The 22,996-nt window shown below is 44.5% G+C and overlaps 1 protein-coding gene across 1 annotated transcript in view; it reads left to right on the forward strand.

Moving 5' to 3' along the window:
- The first annotated feature begins 477 nt into the window (after positions 1–477).
- The window catches only part of AP1S3 (adaptor related protein complex 1 subunit sigma 3), an 81,515-nt gene continuing 58,996 nt past the window's right edge, over positions 478–22,996 (forward strand). The window contains exon 1 of the mRNA XM_032754349.2: positions 478–612. Within this exon, the coding sequence (XP_032610240.1) occupies positions 610–612 (3 nt within the window). The 5' untranslated portion in view covers positions 478–609. The remainder of the gene's footprint in view (positions 613–22,996) is intronic.

Below are 22,996 nucleotides of genomic sequence, written 5' to 3' on the forward strand. Positions count from 1 at the left end.
CTGCGAGTGGAAGTATCTTTGCCAGGTCTGATAAACGCTTGTGGAAAGAATACAGGACACACTCGCGCGGCAGAATCGCAAAAGGTCCCTGGTGTTCTCCGTGCAGGGAGTTCCCGGCGCAGGGAGTTCCTGGCGGGCCACGCGCTCTCGCCTGCCCACCCGCGCCGAGCTGCTGGATGTCGGGGTACAGACGCACTCGCGCGCGCGCAGGTGCATTCGCTCCAGGTGCGGCCGGCGCGGGGCGGGAACAGCTGCGGCCGAGGCGGTGGCGGGAAGGGGGTACAGAGGAGAGTCAGAAAGGAGGGAGGAGGAGGGGGAGGAGAAGGGAGGAGGAAGGGGAAAGGAAGAAAGAAGGAGAGCAGGAGGGCGAGGAGGGGGGGAGCGGGGAGGAGCACGCGGGGAGAAGGCAGCGGGGAGGAGCCTGCAGTGAGGAGGCAGCCGCGCTGGGAGGAGTCTGCAAACTTTCAGCGCGAGGGCATTGTGGGAAGCAGCCATGGTCTAAGCCGGGCGCCTCACCTGTCAGCCGCACCGGCTCCTGCGCTCGCCTCTCGCCCTCGCTTCTCCAGCGCTCCTTGCTCGCAAGGCGGGGGCGGCGGCGGCCCAGCCACGATGGTGAGTGCGGGAGAACAGCCACCCGGCTAGGCGGTGGGGGCGCTCGCGCTCCGGGGAGGCACCTGGGGCGTCCGGGCCGGACGCGCGGCCGGGTGAGGGTGCGGGCCGAGTCCCGCCTGGCCACCCGAACCGTGCGTCCCTGTGGCCCCACCGCCCCGGACGGTGAGGACGCGCCAGGATCGCTTGCCCGGGATTCCTGCGGCAACTCGGCGCTGCGGCTCCATTCATTCATTCGATCCGCGTTAGCCGAGTGCTTAGCCTGTGCCGGGCTCGGTGCTGGGCGCTGGGGATGTCGCGGGGGACTAGGAGGAGCCCCTGTTCTCCAGGAAGCTTACCTTCTAGGAGGGGGAGCGGAGGGAGGGAAACATGCAATATACAAGTAAAATGAAGAGAACTTCTAGAGTAAGAAGCGCTCTGAAGTCTCAAATACAACCGGGTGGAGTGGCAACTTTTCATTTGGCAAAGCCTCTTCAAGGACATGACATTCTAGCTGCTGGAGGTCCTGGAGGGGCGCTACAGGTGGATTAGAGAGAGCAAAGCGGAGGGGAGAAGGCCTTGTCTGTGGCAGGAGAGGTGGGCATCTGCCAGTTGAGGCGGGTTTTTATAGGCCAAAATAAGGAGTTTGGTTTTGGTTCCAACTGAGTAGGGGAAACCTTGGGGACGTTTTAGCAAGAAAACTGACCTTACCCTTTGTGCACTTTTGTTTTTTTGAGACAGATCTCACTCTGTTGCCCAGGCTGAAGTGCAGTGGTGTGGTCTCGGCTCTGCCTCCCGGGTTCAAGCGATTCTCCTGCCTCAGCCTCCCGAGTAACGGGGATTAGAGGCCTGTGCCACCACACCCAGCTAATTTTTGTATTTTTAGTAGAGACGGGGTTTCACCATATTGGCCAGGCTGGTCTTGAACTCCTGACCTCAGGTGATCCGCCTGCCTCGGCCTCCCAAAGTGTAGGGATTACAGGGGTGAGCCATTGCACCCGGCCTGGTGTGCACTTTTAAGAGATCCCTTTGGCTGTGGTTGGAGAATGGACTGGGGTGTGTAAGGGCAGGGGATAGGAGGTCAGGTTGGAAGCTGAGGCCGGCTGCAGCCCTGCTGGTGAGAGATCTGGTGACCTGCACTTGGGTGGAAGCGATAGCTCAGGCTCCTCTTGCTCTTGCCTGCTGTTTAGGGGCAGCCTTTTAAGAGTGTGGTGGTCTGAATGTCACTAGTCCCACTTCCCCAAGTGTGTGACCACTTCCCAAATCCACAGAAAGGAAGTGACCTGCACTCTGTGGGCCCACTGGAGGCAGGAGTGGGTGGGCCACGTGGGCTAAGAAAGTTGATCAACAAAGAGAGCCCGGGAGTGCTGAGCACCTGGCCAGCAAGACCGCAGATGCTGGTTCCTGTTAAAGGTTTGGCTGCACACACTAGCGGCGTCATTTTTGTCTGTTGAGGGTTCCTTGTAAATACAGCGTGATGCAAAAACAATGCTGTAAATAATGGAGCAGGTTTCTTGTCTTGCTCAAGTTTCCCAAGGAACTATGTGACAGATGCCCAGTCCACCAATGTAATTTGCCTAACGGAGGCTGGAATAAGGCCCTGCGTTTCTGAGTCATCAAAGGCTGCTTTTGTGCTGAGGAATGGACCAAGGTTTGGTCTATGAGGAAAAGCTGCTCATCTGGACAATACCTGTGGTGGAGTTTTATTTTTTCTTGCTGGTGTCATACGTGTGATGAGTTGATCAGAAATGTGGGAAGTTTCTCCAGCTTTTCTACCAGCTTTTGCCAAATGGGAAACATTAATTTTTTTTTTTTTTCTTCGAGACAGAGTCTTGCTCTGTCACCCAGGCTGGAGTGTAGTGGTGTGATCTTGGCCCACTGCAACCTCCGTCTCCCGAGTTCAAGCAATTCTCCTGCCTCAGCCTCCTAAGTAGCTGGGATTACAGGTGCCTGCCACCACGCCCAGCTAATTTTTGTATTTTTAGTAGAGACGGGGTTTTGCCATGTTGGCCAGGCTGGTCTCAAACTCCTGACCTCGTGATCCACCTGCGTCGGCCTCCCAAAGTGCTGGCATTACAGGCATGAGCCACCGCACCTGGCAGGGAAACATTAATGTTATTGGGCATTTGTGATAAGACAAGCAGGATGTCCCGCTCTTTATATTCACGATCTCATTCAATCCTTGCAACAAACAAAGGAGGTTAAATCTGTTATGCTCATTGCATTTTAGCTACTCTGAGCTATTCTAGCAGTATGGCCTTGGACAATTCCTTGATCTCTCTGTCTCAATTTGCCCATTTGAAAAATGGAGAGAATATCTCCTAACTTATAAGGCAGAGGTTCTGAAAGTGTGGCCTGGGTACCCCCAGGAGTCCCCAAGACTTTTACTGGAGGTCTGCAAGGTCAAAACTATTTTCATAATAATACTAAGATTTTAATTTTCCCATTTCATTCTCATTCTCACAAGACTACAGTGAAGTTTTCTTATGTCTACATAAGCTGAGATAGTACAATAGGTTGAACACAGATGCAGATAGGAAAGTCCAACTGTCTTTGATAAGCCCAGACATTAAGGAGATTGCAAAATTGTAAAACAATGCCATGCTTTTTACTAATTTTTTTTTTGCTTTGGAAAAATATTGTTATTGGTCATAAAAATGTTATTTATGTTTAATGTGTAATAGGTTTACTATTGTTTTTTCTTTGTATTTATTTATTTTTGAGACAGGGTCTCTGTGTCGCCCAAGCTGAGTGCAGTGGTGTGATCATGGCTCACATCAGCCTTAACCTCCTGGGCTCCAGCAACCCTCCTATCTCAGCTTCCTGAGTAGCTGGGACTGTAGATACGTGCCACCATGCCCAGCTAATTATTTATTTATTTTGAGACAAGGCTTGTTCTATCACCCAGAGTAGAGTGCAGTAGCATGAACATGGGTTACTCCAGCCTCAACCTACTGGACTCAAGGCATCCTCCTACCTCAGCCTTCCATGTAGCTGGGACCACAGGTGTGTGCCATCATGCCCAGGTAATTTTTTGATTTTTGTATAAATGAGGTCTTACTTTGTTGCCTAGGCTGGTCTTGAACTCCTGAACTCATGTAATCTTCCCACCTTGTCCCCCCAAAGTGCTGAGATTATAGGCATGAAAAACTGGGCCCAGTGGAATTTTTTACTTTTTGTAGAAATGGAGCCTACCTATGTTGCCCAAGCTGTATTGTTTTAAAATATATTAATATCTATTTTTTTATTTTAATTTCAAATACAATAAATATCAGTAGATATAATCCACATCAACAAAAAGGTCTTTGGGATTGGCAGGCAGATCACCTAAAGTCGGGAGTTTGAGACCAGCCTGACCAACATGGAGAAACCGTGTCTCTACTAAAAATACAAAATTAGCTGGGTGTGGTGGCGCATGCCTGTAATCCCAGCTACTTGGGAGGCTGAGGCAAGAGAATCTCGCTTGAACCCGGGAGGTGGAGGTTGTGGTGAGCCAAGATCGTGCCATTGCACTCCAGCCTGGGCAACAAGAACAAAACTCCATCTCAAATAAATAAATAAATAAATAAATAAAGAGGGTAAAGGCATCCGAAAAGGTTCATAATCACCGTCCTGGAGTTTAACAGGTACCACGAGTGAATGCGTGTGAAGGTGCTTCAAGCAGCTTTGCTGTCTTAAGTGCTCAGTAACCACCACCTCTCCTCTGTTATTACCTTCAAGTCGTAAGAAAGAATCGGCGGCCCTCGCTAGTGCCCAGCAGCTCTGAGATCTTTGTTGAGGCTCACTGTGTAACTCCCTGTCTTTCCTGCTGCTTCATTCCTGACTTTTGCTGACTCTTATGCTAGGAAACTGATAGATACTTACTGGCAGATCTAGGCACCTAGTACTTTACACACAGGAAGTGGTTCTTGATTCCATGGTGCCAGTGACCCTGGTTTCTGGCACAGAGATTTCATATCTGGTGCGTGTTGGGACTGTGTTTGTATCTGGATCACACTGTTTGAAGCAACTGTGTACTTCTCCATCTCACCTTTTAGAAATCTCTACCTTGGAAAACAGTGTTAGGGCTATTGCGCTTCAGGAATCCCATGGGCTGAGCGCACTGTGCTTAAAAAGGCTTATGGGGCAGAATGTACTGTTGAATGGTTGGCAATGTTGACAGATGGAGGAGGATTATGTTGTTTATGTATGTATGTATGTGTGTATGTATTTATTTATTTTGCCTTTAACAAGATAGCTGTGGGGATGTATATGGTGACATTTGAAATGCTTTGGGGTATTTTTAATAAAAGCACAAGTGGACTTTGATGTATGTAGTCTATGTGCTTCTGAAAAGTTGAGGTGACTCAAAACCACATTGTGAACAAAACAGTAGAGCCACCCATTGAAAGAAACTCAAATGGTGATCCCTTTGGAAACATGAATAACCATCTTTTTGTGTTGTAAATTCCGTTCTCATAATGTATGTTATTTATGTAAAGTAGGATAGACTTATGCTAAAAAAAAATCCAGGATTTTTTTGGGGTGTATGATTTAAAATCTGACTTGAGAGAACTTACCAAACAGAACTGGAAAGCCATTTCTTATTCAGAATATATTTAAGTTTGAAATAGTAGGAGTACACCCTTCTCCTAAAAAAAAAAAAAAAAAGAAAAAAGAAAAAAAAATTCCCTTGTTCATTGTAATCTCATGGAGTTGTGGAGGGTGAGGGTGGAAAAACCGAACTATGAACCTGTAGGTCCTGCCACGCCCCCTTCCCCTTCTGTATCAATTTTATGGTCTGAAGTTTGAATTATTGTAATAAGCATGTAATGATTTTGGCAATTTAAGTTCCAGTTTGAGGGTGAAGCGGTCTATTACACTAATGAGTGCTTTCCTCCTCGGAGACTTGGTCTAGGCTGCTGGCCAGCAGTTAGTGTAATATCGAGGGCTTTGGAATCGGGGAGAAATGACCCTTTGTGGTGTTCAGTTGTCCCAAGAGAGCTCACCTCCACTGGCGCTTCCCACAGGTCTCCCAAAAACACCAGTGAGACTTGTATTTACTCCTCACCAGGATTGTTACTTCTGAGTTTCTATCACTCGTTTTTTTTTTTGTTTGTTTGTTTGTTTTTTTTTTTGTGGTGAGTACTGTCAACTGCTGATAACTTTTGTGTGGCATTTTGCCAACAACAGCTGTAAGGAAGCAGCACACTGTGTATTTGCTGAACTGTGTTGTCAATGTCTGACCTTTTGGGTCCCATGAATTATTTCATTTTAAGACATAATGATAAAACTACTCCCCTTTCCAACACACACACACACACACACACACACACACACACACACACACACAGAAAACTCCTTTAATAATCCCCAGAATAAATACTTTTTTTTTTTTTTTTGAGACAGAGTCTCACTCTGTCACCCAGGCTGGAGTGCAGTGGTGTGATCTCTGCTCACTGCAAGCTCTGCATCCTGGGTTCACACCATTCTCCTGCCTCAGCCTCCCAAGTAGCTGGGACTACAGGCACCCCCCACTACGCCCAGCTAATTTTTTTGTATTTTTAATGGAGACGGGGTTTCACCATGTTAGCCAGGATGGTCTCGATCTCCTGACCTAGTGATCTGCCCGCCTCAGCCTCCCAAAGTGCTGGGATTACAGGCATGAGCCACCGTGCCTGGCCAACAGAACAAGTACTTCTTGATGTCTTCCTGAATTGTTCTTTTGATATTGTTTTGTTGTTACCATAGCCAGTGTTTCTCCCAGACACCTGAAACTTCACTGTGGTTCTGTGGTTCATTTCTTCCCTGGGGCCTGTCTTTTTCTCTCTCAGAGTCTCCCTTTGTGGTATACCTTGTTTTCCCTGATACTTTCTCTGTTTAACCTGAAGTATCCAGGAAAACTCTCTTTAAACCATGTGAAGCTCCCCCATAACCTATGACATGAAAGAATGTACACAAATGTCAGAAGCAAATGCTCCTAAATTCTCTCAGTGGCATATGAAACTATCCAGCCAGCACCCTGACTAAGGAAATGCATTTCTTGACCGGGCACGGTGGCTCACACCTGTAATCTTAACACTTCGGGAGGCCAAGGTGTGTGGATTGCTTAAGTCTGGAAGTTCGAGACCAGCCCAGGCAACATGGCGAAACCCCATCTTTACAAAAAATACAAAAAGTATTAGCCGGGCGTGTTAGTGCACCCATGTAGTCCCAGCTATTTGAGAGGCTGAGATGAGAGGATCACCTGAGCCCAGGAAGTCAAGGCTGCAGTGAGCCGTGATTGTGCCACTGCACTCCAGCCTGGGTGACAGAGTGAGATCCTATCTCCAAAGAGAAAGGGGCCAGGGTTGGAGGCTCATGCCAGCACTTTGGGAGGCTGAGGAGGGAGGATTGCTTGAGCCCAGGAGTTTGAGACCAGTGAGACTCAGTCTCTGTTAAAAAGAAAAAAAAATGTATTTCTTGTACCACTGCTAGTAATAAGGTAAATTAAAAATTTTAACAGTGAAAAAGGGATACTGAAAATCATTCAAGTTGGAAATAGAATGCTATCGACCATCATGAGGAAACTGGCCTCTGCCAACATCCCTCTTCTAAAAACTTTCTTACAGGCATCTCTGGGCTCTGAAATTCCTGCCTCTCAGTAGCTTCTGAAACTGCCTGGGGCAAAATATGATCCCTCATTAGTCTTTCAGTGCGATGGGGCATGGACCTAGTACATTCAGTTAAGAATAAGTGCACAAGAGATTCTGTATTTAATGTCCTTGTTGGATCTTCTCTAACAGGATTTTCTGGGCTGGTAAGAAATGATTGGTGTGGGTCGAAGCTCAGTGGACACTGAAATGCTACAGGAGACTTCCTTCCACACTGGGTATATCAAAGATGAGGAATGAAGGCATGGTTTGCAAACTGGGGTGCCCATACCTTCTGTGTACTCATCCTTGTAGACGGGAGTTGTCAAGGGATAAATACGACTCATCCCTGGAGCATTGTTCAGAATGATAATTTTTTTTTGGAGAGGGAATCTCACTCTGTCACCCAGGCTGGAGTGCAGTGGCGTAATCTCGGCTCACTGCAACCTCTGCCTCCCAGGTTCAAGCGGTTCTCCTGCCTCAGTCTCCTGAGTAGCTGGGACTACAAGTGCATGCCAACACGCCCGGCTAATTTTTGTATTTTTGGTAGAGGTGGGGTTTCACCATGTTGGCCAGGCTGGTCTCAAACTCCTGACCTCAAGTGATCTGCCTGCCTCGGCCTCCCAAAGTGCTAGGATTATAGGTGTGATCCACAGTGCCCAGCCGAGAAAATATTTTTATATTAACACACTAATATATTTGGCTCCCGGATGCAAAATTCACACACACAAACCGTAAGACATATATAGTTTATGGCTTGCAGCTTAGGCTACCCTCCTGGTCTCATGAGGCCACCTGCCTTTCCTGCTGTTACAGTTATTTGGATAGAAAATTTGGAGAGACAATTTACTAAAGCAGAGGACAGTGAACTTTCTACGTAAAAGGCCGGATAGTAAATATTTTAGGCTTTGTGGACCCTACAGTCTTTCAGTATTCCTCAACTCTTCTGTTGTAGAGTGAAAATGCCGCGGACAAGACACAAATGGATGGAGCTGTGGTTTTTTTTTTTTGTTTTTTTGTTTGTTTGTTTTGTTTTTTTTTGAGACGGAGTCTCACTCTGTCGCCCAGGCTGGAGCACAGTGGTGTGATCTCAGCTCACTGCAACCTCTGCCTCCTGGGTTCAAGTGATACTCCTGCCTCAGTCTCCCAAGTAGCTGGGATTACAGGTGTCCGCCACCTTACCCAGCTAATTTTAAACTTTTTTTTGAGATGGAGTTTCGCTCTTGTTGCCCAGGCTGGAGTGCAATGGTGTGATCTTGGCTCATCACAACCTCCGCCTCCCAGGTTCAAGTGATTCTCCTGCCTCAGCCTCCCGAGTAGCTGGGATTACAGGAATGCGCCACCACGCCCGGCTAATTTTGTATTTTTGGTAGAGACGAGGTTTCTCCATGTTGGTCAGGCTGGTCTCGAACTCCTGACCTCAAGTGATCCCCCCCACCTTAGCCTCCCAAGCTAATTTTTGTATTTTTAGTAGAGACAGGGTTTTGCCATGTTGGCCAGGCTAGTCTTGAACTCCTCACCTCAGGTGATCCTCCCGTCTTGGCCTCCCAAAGTGTTGGGAGTATAGACATGAGCCACTATGTCTGGCTGGAGCTGTGTTTTAATAAAACTTTATTTACAACAGCAGGCAGAAGGCCAGATTTGGCCTGTAAGTCATGGCTTATTGACCCATTTTCTAAGGCAGCTTCCACTAACTCATTCATAGGTATATTGGACAAATAATTTGGATGCCTGCCCCATGACAGGCAGGAGTGGCTACGTAATTTGCGGTGTCCAGTGCAAAATGAAAACGCTGGGTTCTGGCTGGGTGCAGTGGCTTATGCCTGTAATCCCAGCACTTTGGGAGGCCAAGGCGGGTGGATCACCAGGTCAGGAGTTCAAGATCAGCTTGGCCAAGATGGTGAAGCCCCGTCTCTACTAAAAATACAAAAACTATCTGGGTGCAGTGGCGGCGCCTGTAATCCCAGCTAGTCAGGAGGCTGAGAATCGCTTGAACCCGGGGGGTGGAGGTTTCAGTGAGCCGAGATCGCGCCACTGCACTCCAGCCTGGGTGACAGAGTGAGACTCAGTCTCAAAAAAATAAAATAAAAATAAAATGCAGGATCCCTTTTTCAAAGTTTACTGGGAATTTCAAGACAATGACAGCAGAGCCTCAAACCAAGTTTTGGGTCCTTTTGAATGCAGGGCTTCTCCATGTAATGACCTTGTGTCCACAGAAACCAGCCCTGGGTCTGGGCCTCAGAGATTGTGTTGAACAAGCCAGAAGCCACCTGCTTGAACAGAGCTCACATTCTTGGTGAGGAGTTCTCTCAGCTCTGTAAACATTTTGAATCAATCACACAGGAGAAGAATTTAATATTAATCATTCTTGAGTCATCTCAGTTTTATTTCCTGGGAAGTTGCAGGTGGGCCATGTGGGGACCCAGACGTGGCACTTGGGGTAGGGGCAGTGTTGGCCTTGACAAAAAATTAGCTGGGCATAGTGATGCACGCCTGTAATCCCAGCTACTCGGGAGGCTGAGGCAAGAGAATCGCTTGAACCTGGGAGGCGGAGGTTGCAGTGAGCCGAGATTGTGCCACTGCACTCCAGCCTGGGCAACAGAGTGAGAGTCTGTCTCAAAAAAAAAAAAAAAAACAGAGAGGAGAGTGTGGTGAGGGGGATGACCCCAGGGCTCTGTGTGAGCACTGTGATCTTAGATACTTGGTTCCTCCCATTTCATGAGATCACCTGAGCATGGAATAAGACTGCTTGGTTCAATCAGCACAGGGCCTGGCACCTGGAACACATTTCATAAATGCTAGCCAGGGCTATTTCTTTTTCTTTTCTTCTTTTTTTTTTTTTTTTTTTTTAGATGAAGTCTCACTCTTGTACCCCAGGCTGGAGTGCAATGGCACGATCTCGGCTCACTGCAACCTCCACCTCCTGGGTTCAAGCAATTCTCCTGCCTCAGCCTCCTGAGTAGCTGGGATTACAGGCACCTGCTACCACGCCCGGCTAATTTTTGTATTTTAAGTAGGACGCGGTTTCACCATGTTGGCCAGGCTGGTCTTGAACTCCTGACCTCAGGTGATCAGCCCGCCTTGGCCTCCCAAAGTGATGGGATTACAGCACCCAGCCTAGCCAGGGCTATTTCTAAGAGAAATGGGAAAAGCTAATGAAAATACTTTAGAATTTTTTTTTCCTCTGAGAAATTTATTTAAACTGATGAAATAAACAAAATCAGCCGGGCATGGTGGCTCATGCCTATAATCTCAGCACTTTGGGAGGCTGAGGTGGGTAGATCACTTGAGATCAGGAATTCGAGACCAGCCAGGCCAACATGGTAAAGCCCCATTTCTACTAAAAATAAAAAAAAATGTAGCTGGGTGTGGTGTCAAACCCCTGTAATCCCAGCTACTTCGGAGGTTGAGGCAGGAGAATAGCTTGAACCTAGGAGGTGGAGGTTGCAGTGAGCTGAGATCATGCCACTGCACTCCAACCTGGGCGACAAAGTGAGACTATCTCAAAACAAGACAAAATTATGGACTGCAGATATTGGGGGGTGGGGGAAGGTAAGGATTACAGTAATCTCACATTTTTTTTTAAAGTGTGATTCAGAAATCTGTATAGAACTTTTAAATTTTGTTGTGTAAACGAGTACTTACCTTCAGTTTCATTACTAAGAAGTCATGTCTTCAGTTCTAAGTCCACTACATAAGAGAGTCCTGCCTTTCAAAGTCCACTCCGTCTCACGATAATCTAGTCTACATCAACCATCTTTGCAAAAACTATGGGGGGAGGGCAAGACTTGAATATACAATAAGGCAGATTTGTCTCTCAGATGGATGCCTGAAGTCTGTTAGTGGTAAACTTTGAAAGGGTATGATGGATATACCATTGCCTGCCTCTTACAAAATTTTGCTTGTAACTGAAGTCATCTTTGTCAAGGTATAAAAGGCCCTGGGGATAGATTTTTAATGAGTGTTGAGTAGGAAGAAAATGAAAGTTCTTAATAACCATTAAGTGGTCATTACCATGCAGGGTGTTGAGTTTAGCATAGTTAAGCACAGCCTCTTGAGCAAAGTTCAAAAAAAGCATCTCAAAATTAGCTGGGCGTGGTGGTGCTCACCTGTATTCCCAGCTACTTGGGAGACTGAGGTGGAAAGATTGCTTGAATCCGGAAGGCAGAGGTTGCAGTGAGCCGAGATTGTGCCCCTGAACTCCGGCCTGGGCGACAGAGTGAGACCCTGTCTTAAAAAAACAAGAAAGCATCTCTATGAAATATGAATAGAGTCCTAAGTTATTAATTTTGTTTTTTTTTTGTTATGTTTTTGTGACGGAGTCTCTCTCTGTCACCCACGCTGAAGTGCAGTGGTGCAATCTCTGCTCACTGTAACCCCTGCCTCCCGGGTTCAAGCAATTCTCATGCCTCAGCCTCTCAATTAGCTGGGATTACGGGCGCACACCACTATGGTCGGCTAATTTTTGTATTTTTAGTAGAGATGGGGTTTCACCATGTTGACCAGGCTGGTCTCGAACTCCTGACCTCAAGTGATCTGCCCGCCTTGGCCTCCCAAAGTGTTGAGATTACAGGCATAAGCCACCATACCTAGCTGCAAGTTATTAATGTTTTATTCAACTTCAGAGTCTTACTGAAAATTTTCTGGAATTTCTGCCCCCTATTTCCAGTTCTTTTTTTCTCCTTGGGTGACTTGAAACACAACACAGGACTAGTCTGATTCTCAAAGGACTCCAAGAGAAATTCAATCAGCATATTTACTATAGGAAAAAATTAAACAACTGACAGGTGTTGTGGATATATTCAAAGTTGATTACTCTGTCAGGGAAAAATGATGAATGGAAAAATAATACTGTTTCAGGGTATTTCCCACCTGTTCATCTGTGTGTTCTTTTTGAGACAGAGTCTTGCTCTGCCATCCAGGCTGGAGTGCAGTGGCACAATCTCAGCTCACTGCAACCTCTGGTCCCAGGTTCAAGTGATCCTCCCACCTTAGCCTCCCAAGTGGCTGGGATTACAGGTGCCCACCACCACACCCAGCTAATTTTTGTCTTTTGAGTAGAGATGGTGTTTCCCCATGTTGGCCAGGCTGGTCTCAAACTCCTGACCTCAGGTGATCCACCCACCTTGGCCTCCCAAAGTGCTGGGATGACAGGCCTGAGCCACCGTGGCCAGCAATCTTTGTGTTCTTAACTGCAGTGGTTATTATTCATAGGAAAAAAACCCCACAAATATAAGATCTGTTTCTTGATTACAAGATACTTGTCATGTTTTTGGGCAAAATTTTTTACATGCATAGCAAATCTAGAGTGGAAAATTAAGCTCTGAAGTATGTTGTTAAATTATATAATTACTGCAGGAATTCAGTGGGGAGGAGATGGGAGAGACAGGCCTGGGGCTGAGCCTGGAAGGGTGGGATGACCCCGCCTTCAGCTCTTCAGAAAACAGTGTGTGTATGAGTGTCTGGATATGCATGTGAGAGGGAAGGGGTCAGTGAGTAGAATAAAGAAAGGGAATAATTGTTAAGGAAATAGAAATGCTGGAGGAGAACTGGGTGAAGGTCAACCATGAGGAACTGTTTTCTTATTGACACTCCCATCTCCACCCTTTCTCCCCAGATCTGCCCCTCTGGTTAACCCCACTAACGAATTATTTATCCAGTATTATTGGAGTGACATTTCTCACGTGTGAATTTTTCACATAACTAAAAAACCTAAAAAAAAGTTAGAGTTAAAAAATATTAATACCTTCCTTTTAGGCCAGTTGCGGTGGCTTACGCCTGCAATCCCAGCACTTTGGGAGGCCGAGAGGGGTGGATCATTTGAGGTCAGGAGTTGAGACCAGCCTGGCCAAATGGTGAAACCCTATCTCTACTGAAAATATAGAAATTAGCTGTGCATATGGCAGGTGCCTGTAATCCCAGCCACTCAGGAGGCTGAGGCAGGAGAATCACTTGGACCTGGGAGGGGGAGGTTGCAGTGAGCCGAGATCGCGCTACTGCACTTCAGCCTGGGCGACAGAGCAAGATTCTCAAAAAAAACCCCCACCTGCCTTTTGCATTTGGAGAAATGAGTCAAAAGTAGCTTGTGGGTTATCCAAAGTCAGGAGGTGCCTCAGCCACTCAACTGCATGGCTTAGGGGATGACCTTACCTTACCTTCCACACAAGGTATAATGCTGTTGAAATTGCAGGTGTATTTAGGAGTCTCTGTGTATGTCTTTTGTCTCTGAGTGGATTATCTCATGTATCTTTTTTGGATATTTTTGTATATCTTCAAAAAACCATCTATAGCTGGGCCCGGTGGCTCACGTCTGTAATCCCTGCACTTTGGGAGCCTGAAGCAGGCTGATTACATGAGCCCAAAAGTTCGAGACCAACCTGGGCAATATGGCAAAACCCCGTCTCTACTAAAAAAATACAAAAATTATCTGGGTGTCTGGGTGTGGTGGTGCATGCCTGTAGTCCCACCTCAGGAGGCTCAGGTGGGAAGATCAATTGAGCCCTGGAAATTGAGGCTGCGGTGAGCCATGATCACACCACTGCACTCTAGTGCAAGATCCCATTTCAAAAAACAAACAAACAAAAACAACGGCAAACCATCTACTATCTCCCTCTACACCCCTATATGTCTGCCCCCAGGCTCTCTTCCTCTGCCATTTTAATGTGTGCTTTGAGAAGGGAAGCTTATTTTTTAAATCTATTTTTAAAAATTGACACATAAAAATTGTATAAATTTACACTGTCCAACAGGCTGTTTTGATATGTATACACATTGCAAAATGGTTAAATCAAGCTAATTAGCGTATGTATTACCTCACATATTTATAATCATGTGTATGTGATGAGAACACATAAAATATACTCAGTAATTTTCAAGTATATAATACATTGTTATTAACTATAGTCACCGTGTTGTACCATAGACCTCTTGAATTTACTCCTGTTGTCTAACTGAAAGTTTGTATCCTTCAACCAATATCTCCTCAATTTCCTCCCTGTCCCCCCAGCCCCTGGTAACCACCATTCTACTCTCTGCTTCTATGACTTCGCCTTTCTTTGATTTCACATTTAAGTGTGATCATATGGTACTTTTTCTGTGTTTGGCTTGTCTCACTTAATAGAATGTCTTTCAGGTTCATCCATATTCTCACAAATGACAGGGTTTTCTTCTTTCTAAAGGCCAAATAGTATTCCATTGTGTATATATACCACAATTTCTGTATCCATCCGCTGATGGACATTTAGGTTGATTCTATATCTTGGGCCATTGTGAAGAGTGCGGCAATGAACCTAGGATTGCAGATATCTCCTCCAAATGCTGATTTCATATCCCTTGGGTATATACTCAGTAGTGGGATTGCTGGATCATATGTGAGTTCTATTTTTAATATTTTTGGAGGGCCTTGATACTTTTCTATAATAGCTGTACTAATTTACATTCCCACCAACAGTGTACCAAGGTCTCTTTTCTCCAACCTTGCTAACACTTATTATCTTTCATCTTTTTGATAGTAGCCTTTCTAACAGGTGTGAGGTGGTATTTCACTGTGGCTCTTAATTTGCATTTCCAGATGATTAGTGATGCTGAGCATTTTTTTCCCCATATACTGGTTGGCCATCTGTATATCTTTTTTTCAAGAAATGTCTATGTAGGTTCTTTGCCCATTTTTTTTCAGTTGGGTTTTTTTTTTTTTTTTTGCTGTTGAGTTGTTTGAGTTCCTTATGTATTTTGTACCTTACCTCTTACTGGATTTATGAATTGCAAATATTTTCTCCCATTTCGTAGGTTGTGTCTTCACTCTGTTGGTTGTTTTCTCTGCTGTGCAGAAGCTTTTTAGTTTGATGTAATAGAGGAGTTTATTTTATTTTACTTTTATTTTTATTTTATTTATTTATTTTTTTGAGACGGAGTTTTGCTCTTATTGCCCAGGCTGGAGTGCAATGGCGCGATCTCGGCTCACTGCAACCTCCGCCTCCCAGGTTAAAGCGATTCGCCTGCCTCAGCCTCCTGAGTAGCTGGGATTACAGGAATGCACCACCCTGCCTGGCTAATTTTGTATTTTTAGTAGAGATGTGGTTTCTCCATGTTGGTAAGGTTGGTCTCAAACTCCTGACCTCACGTGATCCACCTGCCTCAGCCTCCCAAAGTGCTGGGATTACAGGCATTAGCCATTGTGCCTGGCCTATTTTTATTTTTTTTAAGACAGGATCTTACTGTGTCACTCAGGCTGGAGTGCAGTGGAATGATCATGGCTCACCACAACCTGCGCTCAAGCAATCCTCTTGCCTCAGCCTCCCGAGTAGCTGGGACTACAGGTTGTGACACCATGCCCAGCTCATTTTTTGTATTTTTTTGTAGAGACAAGGTCTCACTGTATTGCCCAGGCTGGTCTCAAACTCCTAGGCTCAAGCAATCCTCCAATCTCAGCCTCCCAAAGTGCTGGGATTATAGGCGTGAGCCACTGTGCCTGGCTAGGAGTTGATTTTAATAGCAGCTTAAGACAATCACCATTAGTAAGGCAGAAGAGCATCTTGCTTGGAAGGATTGCTGGACTGGACAATGAGGGGACTTCATTTCTATACTCAGCTGTGCCGATAACTGCGACCTCCCCACAATATCTAGCTTCTCTGGGGCCTGTCTTTGGTTGTCAAATGAGAACTTGGGCCTGAGATACAATCTTAAAAACCTTTTCTGGCTCTCAGTCTGTTATCAGCTACAAGAAAATAATAACATGCTTCTATTAACATAATGTACGTTATTTTCCAAGTGTGTCAGAATCAAAAGCAAGGCTGACCTGATGCTCAGTTGTTAAGCATATGTCCTTGTGTTGCTGTTGCCCAGAAGCCAGGCTCATCCAGGTGTGGCTGGAAGATGGGGGTTTTCGTGTCCACAGCTGGCTGGAGGGGCCAACAGCCATGCACATAGGGGGCACGTGGCTGCATTGCTCACGAATCTTGCATTGCTCACGAATCTCTGTGTGTCTAGCTGCTATAGTAAGCGCAGTTTTGGCTTCAATGAGATCAAGTGAAGAAGCAGCACAGCACTACTATTTTGCTTTAGGCATATATTTATTGAATACCTACCAGAATTGGGACATTATTAAGAGAGAAAAAGTTAACAAAACTGGCTGGGTGTGGTGGCTCACGCCTGTGATCCCAGCACTTTGGGAGGCCGAGGCAGGTGGATCATGAGGTCAGGAGTTCAAGACCAGCCTGGCCAACATAGTGAAAGTCCATCTCTACTAAAAATACAAATAATTAGCTGGGTGTGGTGGCGGGTGCCTGTAATCCCAGCTATTCAGGAGGCTAAGGCAGGAAAATCACTTGAATCCGGGAGGTAGAGGTTGCAGTGAGCTGAGATGGTGCCATTGCACACTGCAGCCTGGGCGACAGTGTGAGACTCTGCCATAGATAGATAGATGTATAAATAGATAGATAAATAAAGTTAGCAAAACTGATTATGCTTCTGCTCCAGGGAGGGAAGGCATCCATACCTAGAGCAGCTTGGATGTCATTCTAAATAGAGAGTTTCTCTCAAGAGCATGGAAGATGAAGGTATGGTCAGGAGGCTCACTGTGTATAGGGAAGTATGTGTTTTGAGAGCACCCTGAAAGTATGTTAGAGACTTAGGTTAGTGAGAAGTGTATTTCAGGCATGATGGGGAAGGAGGAGCTGGGGCAATGAGACTGGTTCCAGAAAGGTGTGTTTCAGCGTTTGCAAAGCAGATTGGTTTGGCTGCCCATGGGAATGAGTTTGGGAAACACACACATATCCTCAAAACGTCAGCAATCTAGTCCCCGAGAAAAAGTGGAGTCATTTGGTGGAGAATGTTGATTTGCAAAGGAAATTTTCTCCTTACATTTGTCTGGAGGGCAGTCCAGGAAGGTCTGGCTTTTTTTTTTTTTCTTTTCTCCTAGTTTGGAATCGCCGACTCATCATTTCCTAGGTATATAGAATACGAGTAAAGTAATAGGTGCTGCTTGGGACAAACACTTAAACTTAAATTCTTGCCTTTCTGTGATTTTTTTTGGATGGTAGGGATAGTATGTACCCATATAGATGTTACTGATTTAAAGTATTAAAGTGAAGTTTAAAGTTTTATGTTCATTTTCTTATATATAAGATGAGTTAAACAAGCACACCCCGTGCCTCAGAAAAAGTTGAACTCATGTTTGCCTTGGACATTTTGAAAAAAATATTCAGGCAATAAATATTTATTGAACAGCTATATGTCAGTCGATGCATATTAAGTTCCAAACCATTAAGTATATTTAAGAATAAAACATTAAAACGTAATGGACCTAAATGCGAAAACTTCAACTCTGGTCCCTTGTGTAAATCACTGGGAGAAAGACCTTTATCTTACATCAATTGCAAGATAAATGTCTTTCAGTCTGAGAAAAAAACCTTTTAAAAGTGAGCTTCCTTGAAATAATAGACTTGTCTGATTTATTAGTAAAATTGATATCAAAGTGCCTTTAAATAACGATAGAAAGGAATTCTGGAGCAATTAGTTTAGCAAACATTATGCCAATAAAGTTTGCATTGTTGCAATCTCTTTTACGCATAAATCATTTTCAGGGTCAAAACACTGATATTTTAAAGGCCACACTAAGTCTTTCTAGCAAGTGTTACATTAAGGTTTTTTTTTTAAATATAACTAGCTTTTAAATCCCATTTTTCCTGAACTCATTTTTTATAACCAGTGAATATAATAGTATTTTATCAGTAAAAGTTCAAAAAGCAGAACATATAAGGTAACAAACTTTGCAATAATCACTGTGTTTCTAGCAAATGTTTGTAACATGAGTGCTTCTATAATATACTACTAATTTAGAATTATATTCTGTACTAGAGTCTTGACTATGGAAACTAAGAATTTAGGACCTTGAGCAAAAATGGCCAAAAAGGATGCAAAATTCTTTTTTTGGTTAACTGTGAAATTAGATAATCACAAAGATAGTAGGACTTTAATTTTTGTTTTTTTACACAAGGCATCTTGAAGCAGTATTTTTGTAACACCCTTGAAAGATATATAATTAAATGTCAATTTTATTGCCAACTGCCAGTTATTTATGGATGCCAATGACTTTATAGTTTATTTCTTTAGCTACACATTGCTAAAATTGGGTTAGGTTTCTGCATTTTAAAAGAACGAATTAAAATATTTGGCAAGTGGAGGAAGTGAGCAAACAGAGTGTGCTTTTTCTCCAATGAGTGATGTAAAGAAAGGTTATTTCCAGCAAAAGGACCTGAAAGTATCTGTTGCATTCTCCCTCAAAAAAGCTTTATGCAGTTCAGCTACTTGGCAGGTATGATTAAAAATAAACAAAAAGCAAGTGTTCGAAATCGAAGATGTTAAATCTCTCTGCACATAGCTGATTGCTATGACACCAAAACAGTCTAGGGCTGGGAGTGTACTACTTTCATGTAGGGAGATGGAAGCCACCAAGTAGAGAACAAATGCCATATTTATTTCACACGCACCCTCAGTCACATCACATTATAAGTGTAGAAAAAGGCCCTGAAAAAATATGTAGTGGGATTTGATGATGAAGCCTGGCTCACTATCAGGTAATTAGCCCTACAGTTACTTTATTGGCAATTAGTATAATATCAAATTATTTCCTCATGCCTGAAGCTTAAATCTATAATCATTAAGCGATGTCATCTTTAAAGCAGCCAGTGGTCCTTAAGGATTTCTGGTGTAAGAACAACTTTGAAAATTTGGCCTGGTGCAGTGGCTCATGCCTGTAATCCCAGTGCTTTGGGAGGCCAAGGTGGGCTGATCACTTGAGGTCAGGAGTTTGAGACCAGCCTGGCCAACACGGTGAGACCCCATCTCTACTTAAAATACAAAAATTATCTGGGTGTGGTGGCGTGTGCCTATAATCCCAGCTAGTCAGGAGGCTGAGGCAGGAGAATAGCTTGAACCCAGGAGGCAGAGGTTGCAATGAGTTGAGATTGCATCACTGCACTCCTGCCTGGGTGACAGAGCAAGATGCCATCTCAAAAAAAAAAAAAAAAAAAGAAAAGAAAATTTGCTAACATTTCTGGGTCTTTTACCAAGAGCATTGCTTATAATTGCAAAATTTTTCATATGCTTCCAGGATGCCTACAGACAATCCTTTTCCTTCCAGATTATCTTGGAAACTTGGACATTTTTTTTTTTTCTTTGAGATGGAGTCTCACTCTCCCTCTGTTGCCCAGGCTGGAGTGCAGTGGCTCAATCTCGGCTTACTGCAACCTCTGCCTCCTGGACTCAAGTGATTCTCCTGCCTCAGCCTCCCAAGTAGCTGGGACTACAGGTGCACATCATGATGCCCAGCTTATTTTTATATTTTTAGTAGAGACTGGGTTTTGCCATATTGCCCAGGCTGGTCTCAAACTCTTAAGCTCAAGAGATCCACCTACTTTGGCCTCCAAAAGTGCTGGGATTACAGGAGTGAATGAATGTGCCCAGCTGGACATTTTTTATAGAGGTATAGAATCCAAGCTGCATTTGATACCTACCCTGCCACCTATATTTTAATAATTCTGGGAAAGTCTTCCAACTGTCAACAACTTAATCTTTTTTGTCTTCAATATGACGCATTGCCTAGATTTGTGGGTTAAACAATATAATGTATATAAAAGTGCCCAGCATCATGCCTGCTATGCAGTGGGTCATTTTTATTGATGAATGTAATTGTCGTGTAGAATACCATGTTCTTATTATTTGGTCAGCATGTTTGTCTTTTTTTGGAAAAAAGTCTCCTGGGAAGTTAGATGATGATCAGAAAATTTCTTGGGAGAGCTTAGAATCAGAGTAGTAAGAGTTAGTGGGCCCAATAGTCTCTGATGTTCTTCAGCTCATAGCTGTTGTGTCTATCTCCATTCCAGTTAAATAAATCAACAGCAGATACTCAGAGAAGCCAGACAGGGCAGCTTTCCCCAGAGATGTGGTCCCAAACTCTTCCAAATTGTTTTCTTTTCTTTTCTTTTTTTTGAGACGGAGTCTCACTCTGTCACCTAGGCTGGAGTGCAATGGTGCGATCTTGGCTCACTGCAACCTCCACCTCCCGGGTTCAAGCAAGTCTCCTGCCTCAGCCTCCCAAGTAGTTTGGATTACAGGCATGCGCCACCATGCCTGGCTAATTTTGTAATTTTAGTAGAGACGGGGTTTCTCCATGTTGGTCAGGCTTGTCTCGAACTCCCGACCTCAGGTGATCTGCCTGCTTCGGCCTCCCAAAGTGCTGGGATTACAGGCGTGAGCCACCACACCCGGCCCCCAAATTGTTTTCTTTTTCCAGGACTCTAAGCAGACCATTGCTGTTAACACATCTTCAGGCAGACCCTGGAGCCAGGTTGACTTTTGGTTGTCATCCAGCCATGTCTTACTAACATTATGCTGTGGTCATGTTGACTGGATCACCTCTCATACAGAGGCCTACTTTTATTGCCTACAGGCTATTTTATTTTATTGAGACAGAGTTGTCTCGCTCTGTTGTCGAGGCTGGAGTACAGTGGCACTAGCTTGGCTCACTGCAATCTCCGTCTCCCAGGTTCAAGCGATTCTCCTGCCTTAGCCTCCCACGTAGCTGGGATTACAGGCATGCATCACCACACCCAGCTAATGTTTGTATTTTTAGTAAAGACAGGGTTTCAATATGGGTAGGCTGGTCTCGAGCTCCTGACCTCAAGTGATCCACTTGCCTTGGCCTCCCAAAGTGCTGGGATTACAGGAATGAGCCACTGCACCTAGACCGGGCTATTTTATTTTAATTGGCAAGTTATGGGGGATTGTCGGTCATCTTTATGAGCAGTCTGTAGTATGTTGACTCTGGTGTTATGGATCTATTTAACATGGAGTCAAAAGCCTCATATTGGTAAACAGCAGTCCCACTGACACTGCACATATGTGAAAACAGCATTTAATTGTAGGGAGGATTGAGGCATGGATGCCGGGACGACCTCAGGCTTTAGTGTCAGACTGATCTTATTAGAATCTCTCCTGCCACTTACTAGCCTTTGGGCTCAGTCATTGACAGATGTATTATGGGACCCTATCCATGGTCTCCTGTGAATACTTGCTATCTGTTCCTTGCTGTTGGTTCTCGTGATTGTTATGGTTTGCGGCTACTCACATTTCATGCTTCTCTTAGCAAAGCTACGTGTTCATGGCCTGGAAATCTGGCTTTGCTTAAAAAGACCATTTGATCTCTTCGTTTGTTTTTGACAAGTGACCAGTTGAAGTAGTTTTCTTCAGAAGCATGGGGAAGGAAGGAAGGAATAATTGCCCACTATCTGTCACAGAGGTTTATCATCAAATAAATTATATTGCATTCCTTATTTCACCAATTAACCCAACTGGTGATAAAGTAGTACAGTAAGTCCTCACTTAACGCTGTTGATAGGTTCTTAGAAACTGTGTCTTTAAGCAAAATGACACGTTGTATGCCATTTAACTTGAAAAAAGGAACTTGACTTTCTGTTTTTAAGAGGTCTTCCTTTAGTGCCCAGGCTGGAGCGCAGTGGCATGATCACGGCTCACTGTAGCCTCGGCCTCCCAGGCTCAAATGATCCTCCCACTTCAGCCTCCTGAGTAGCTGGGACCACAGGCATATGCCACCATACCCAGATAATTTTTGTATTTTTTGTACAGATGTGGTTTCACTGTGTTGCCCAGGCTGGTCTCGAACTCCTGGGCTCAAGCTGTCTTCCTGCCTTGGCCTCCCATAGTGCTAGTTTTAGAGACCTGAGCCACTGCCTGTCCCTGACTCTTGTTTCTATCAATTAGCCTGTGGCAAAATTAGTTTTGTTACATAGTATGTTGTTTTGCTTAAAGTTGCAGTTTTCAAGAATCTATTGCTGAAGTTAAGTGAGGACTTAAAAACTGTATTATATTCTGTGGAATACAGAGTACTGTATGCATAAGGACAGTTTATATGCTTGGATTATTTGCTCTGGAATTAAAACACTTTTATATTTATTAGGAAACTAAGACCGATTACCTTAGTTTTTCAGGATTCACAAGTTTGGTTGGCTTTACAAACCTATGCATGCATTCATTTTAGATTGGTTAGTACCACAGTCCTCAGGAATTTGAAGGTGGCTCATAAACTTGGGAGGGAAAGTGATTTTTGTTTTGAGAGTTGGGTCAGACCCTAAAGAATCATTACTTAGGGCTGACTGGAATTAATTAACCTGATCTTTCTGCTTTCCTTGGATTGCATCCAAAATCAACCCTGGTTGGTTTCTGCCAGCATTAGCTCCTTCAAAGCCTGCCTCTCAAAGATGTGTCATAGACTACAGCCCAGACTAAAATTTACCAAGCAAGGAGAACTGATTACTATGTTCTTAGTTTGATACCAAAAAGTACTCAAAGATTTTTCCGACATGGTTTATGGCACATTGACATTTATTTTCAGAATCAGTGGTATTGATTTGCTAACTCTGTCACCCTATTGGTAAAATGAATTGAAAGTCTAAGTCAAATACTAAATCACATTTATTTAAAATAAAGATTGGGGCCAGGTGCACTGGCTCATGCCTGTAATCCCAGCACTTTGGGAGACCAAGGCAGGAAAATCGCTTGAGCCCAGGAGTTCAAGACCAGCCTGGCAACATAGTGAGACACCCCTTTCTACAGATAAAAGAATTAGCCCGGAGTAGTAGTATGTACCTGTGGTCCCAGCTACTTGGGAGGCTAAGGCAGGAGGATCTCCTGAGCCCAGGAGGTTGAGGCTGCAGTGAGCTGTGATCGTGCCATTGTACACCAGCCTGGGTGACAGAGTAAGACCCTGTTTCAAATTAAAA

This window comes from Hylobates moloch, unplaced genomic scaffold (assembly GCF_009828535.3).
Source record: "Hylobates moloch isolate HMO894 unplaced genomic scaffold, HMol_V3 SCAFFOLD_1, whole genome shotgun sequence".
NCBI lineage: Eukaryota > Metazoa > Chordata > Mammalia > Primates > Hylobatidae > Hylobates > Hylobates moloch.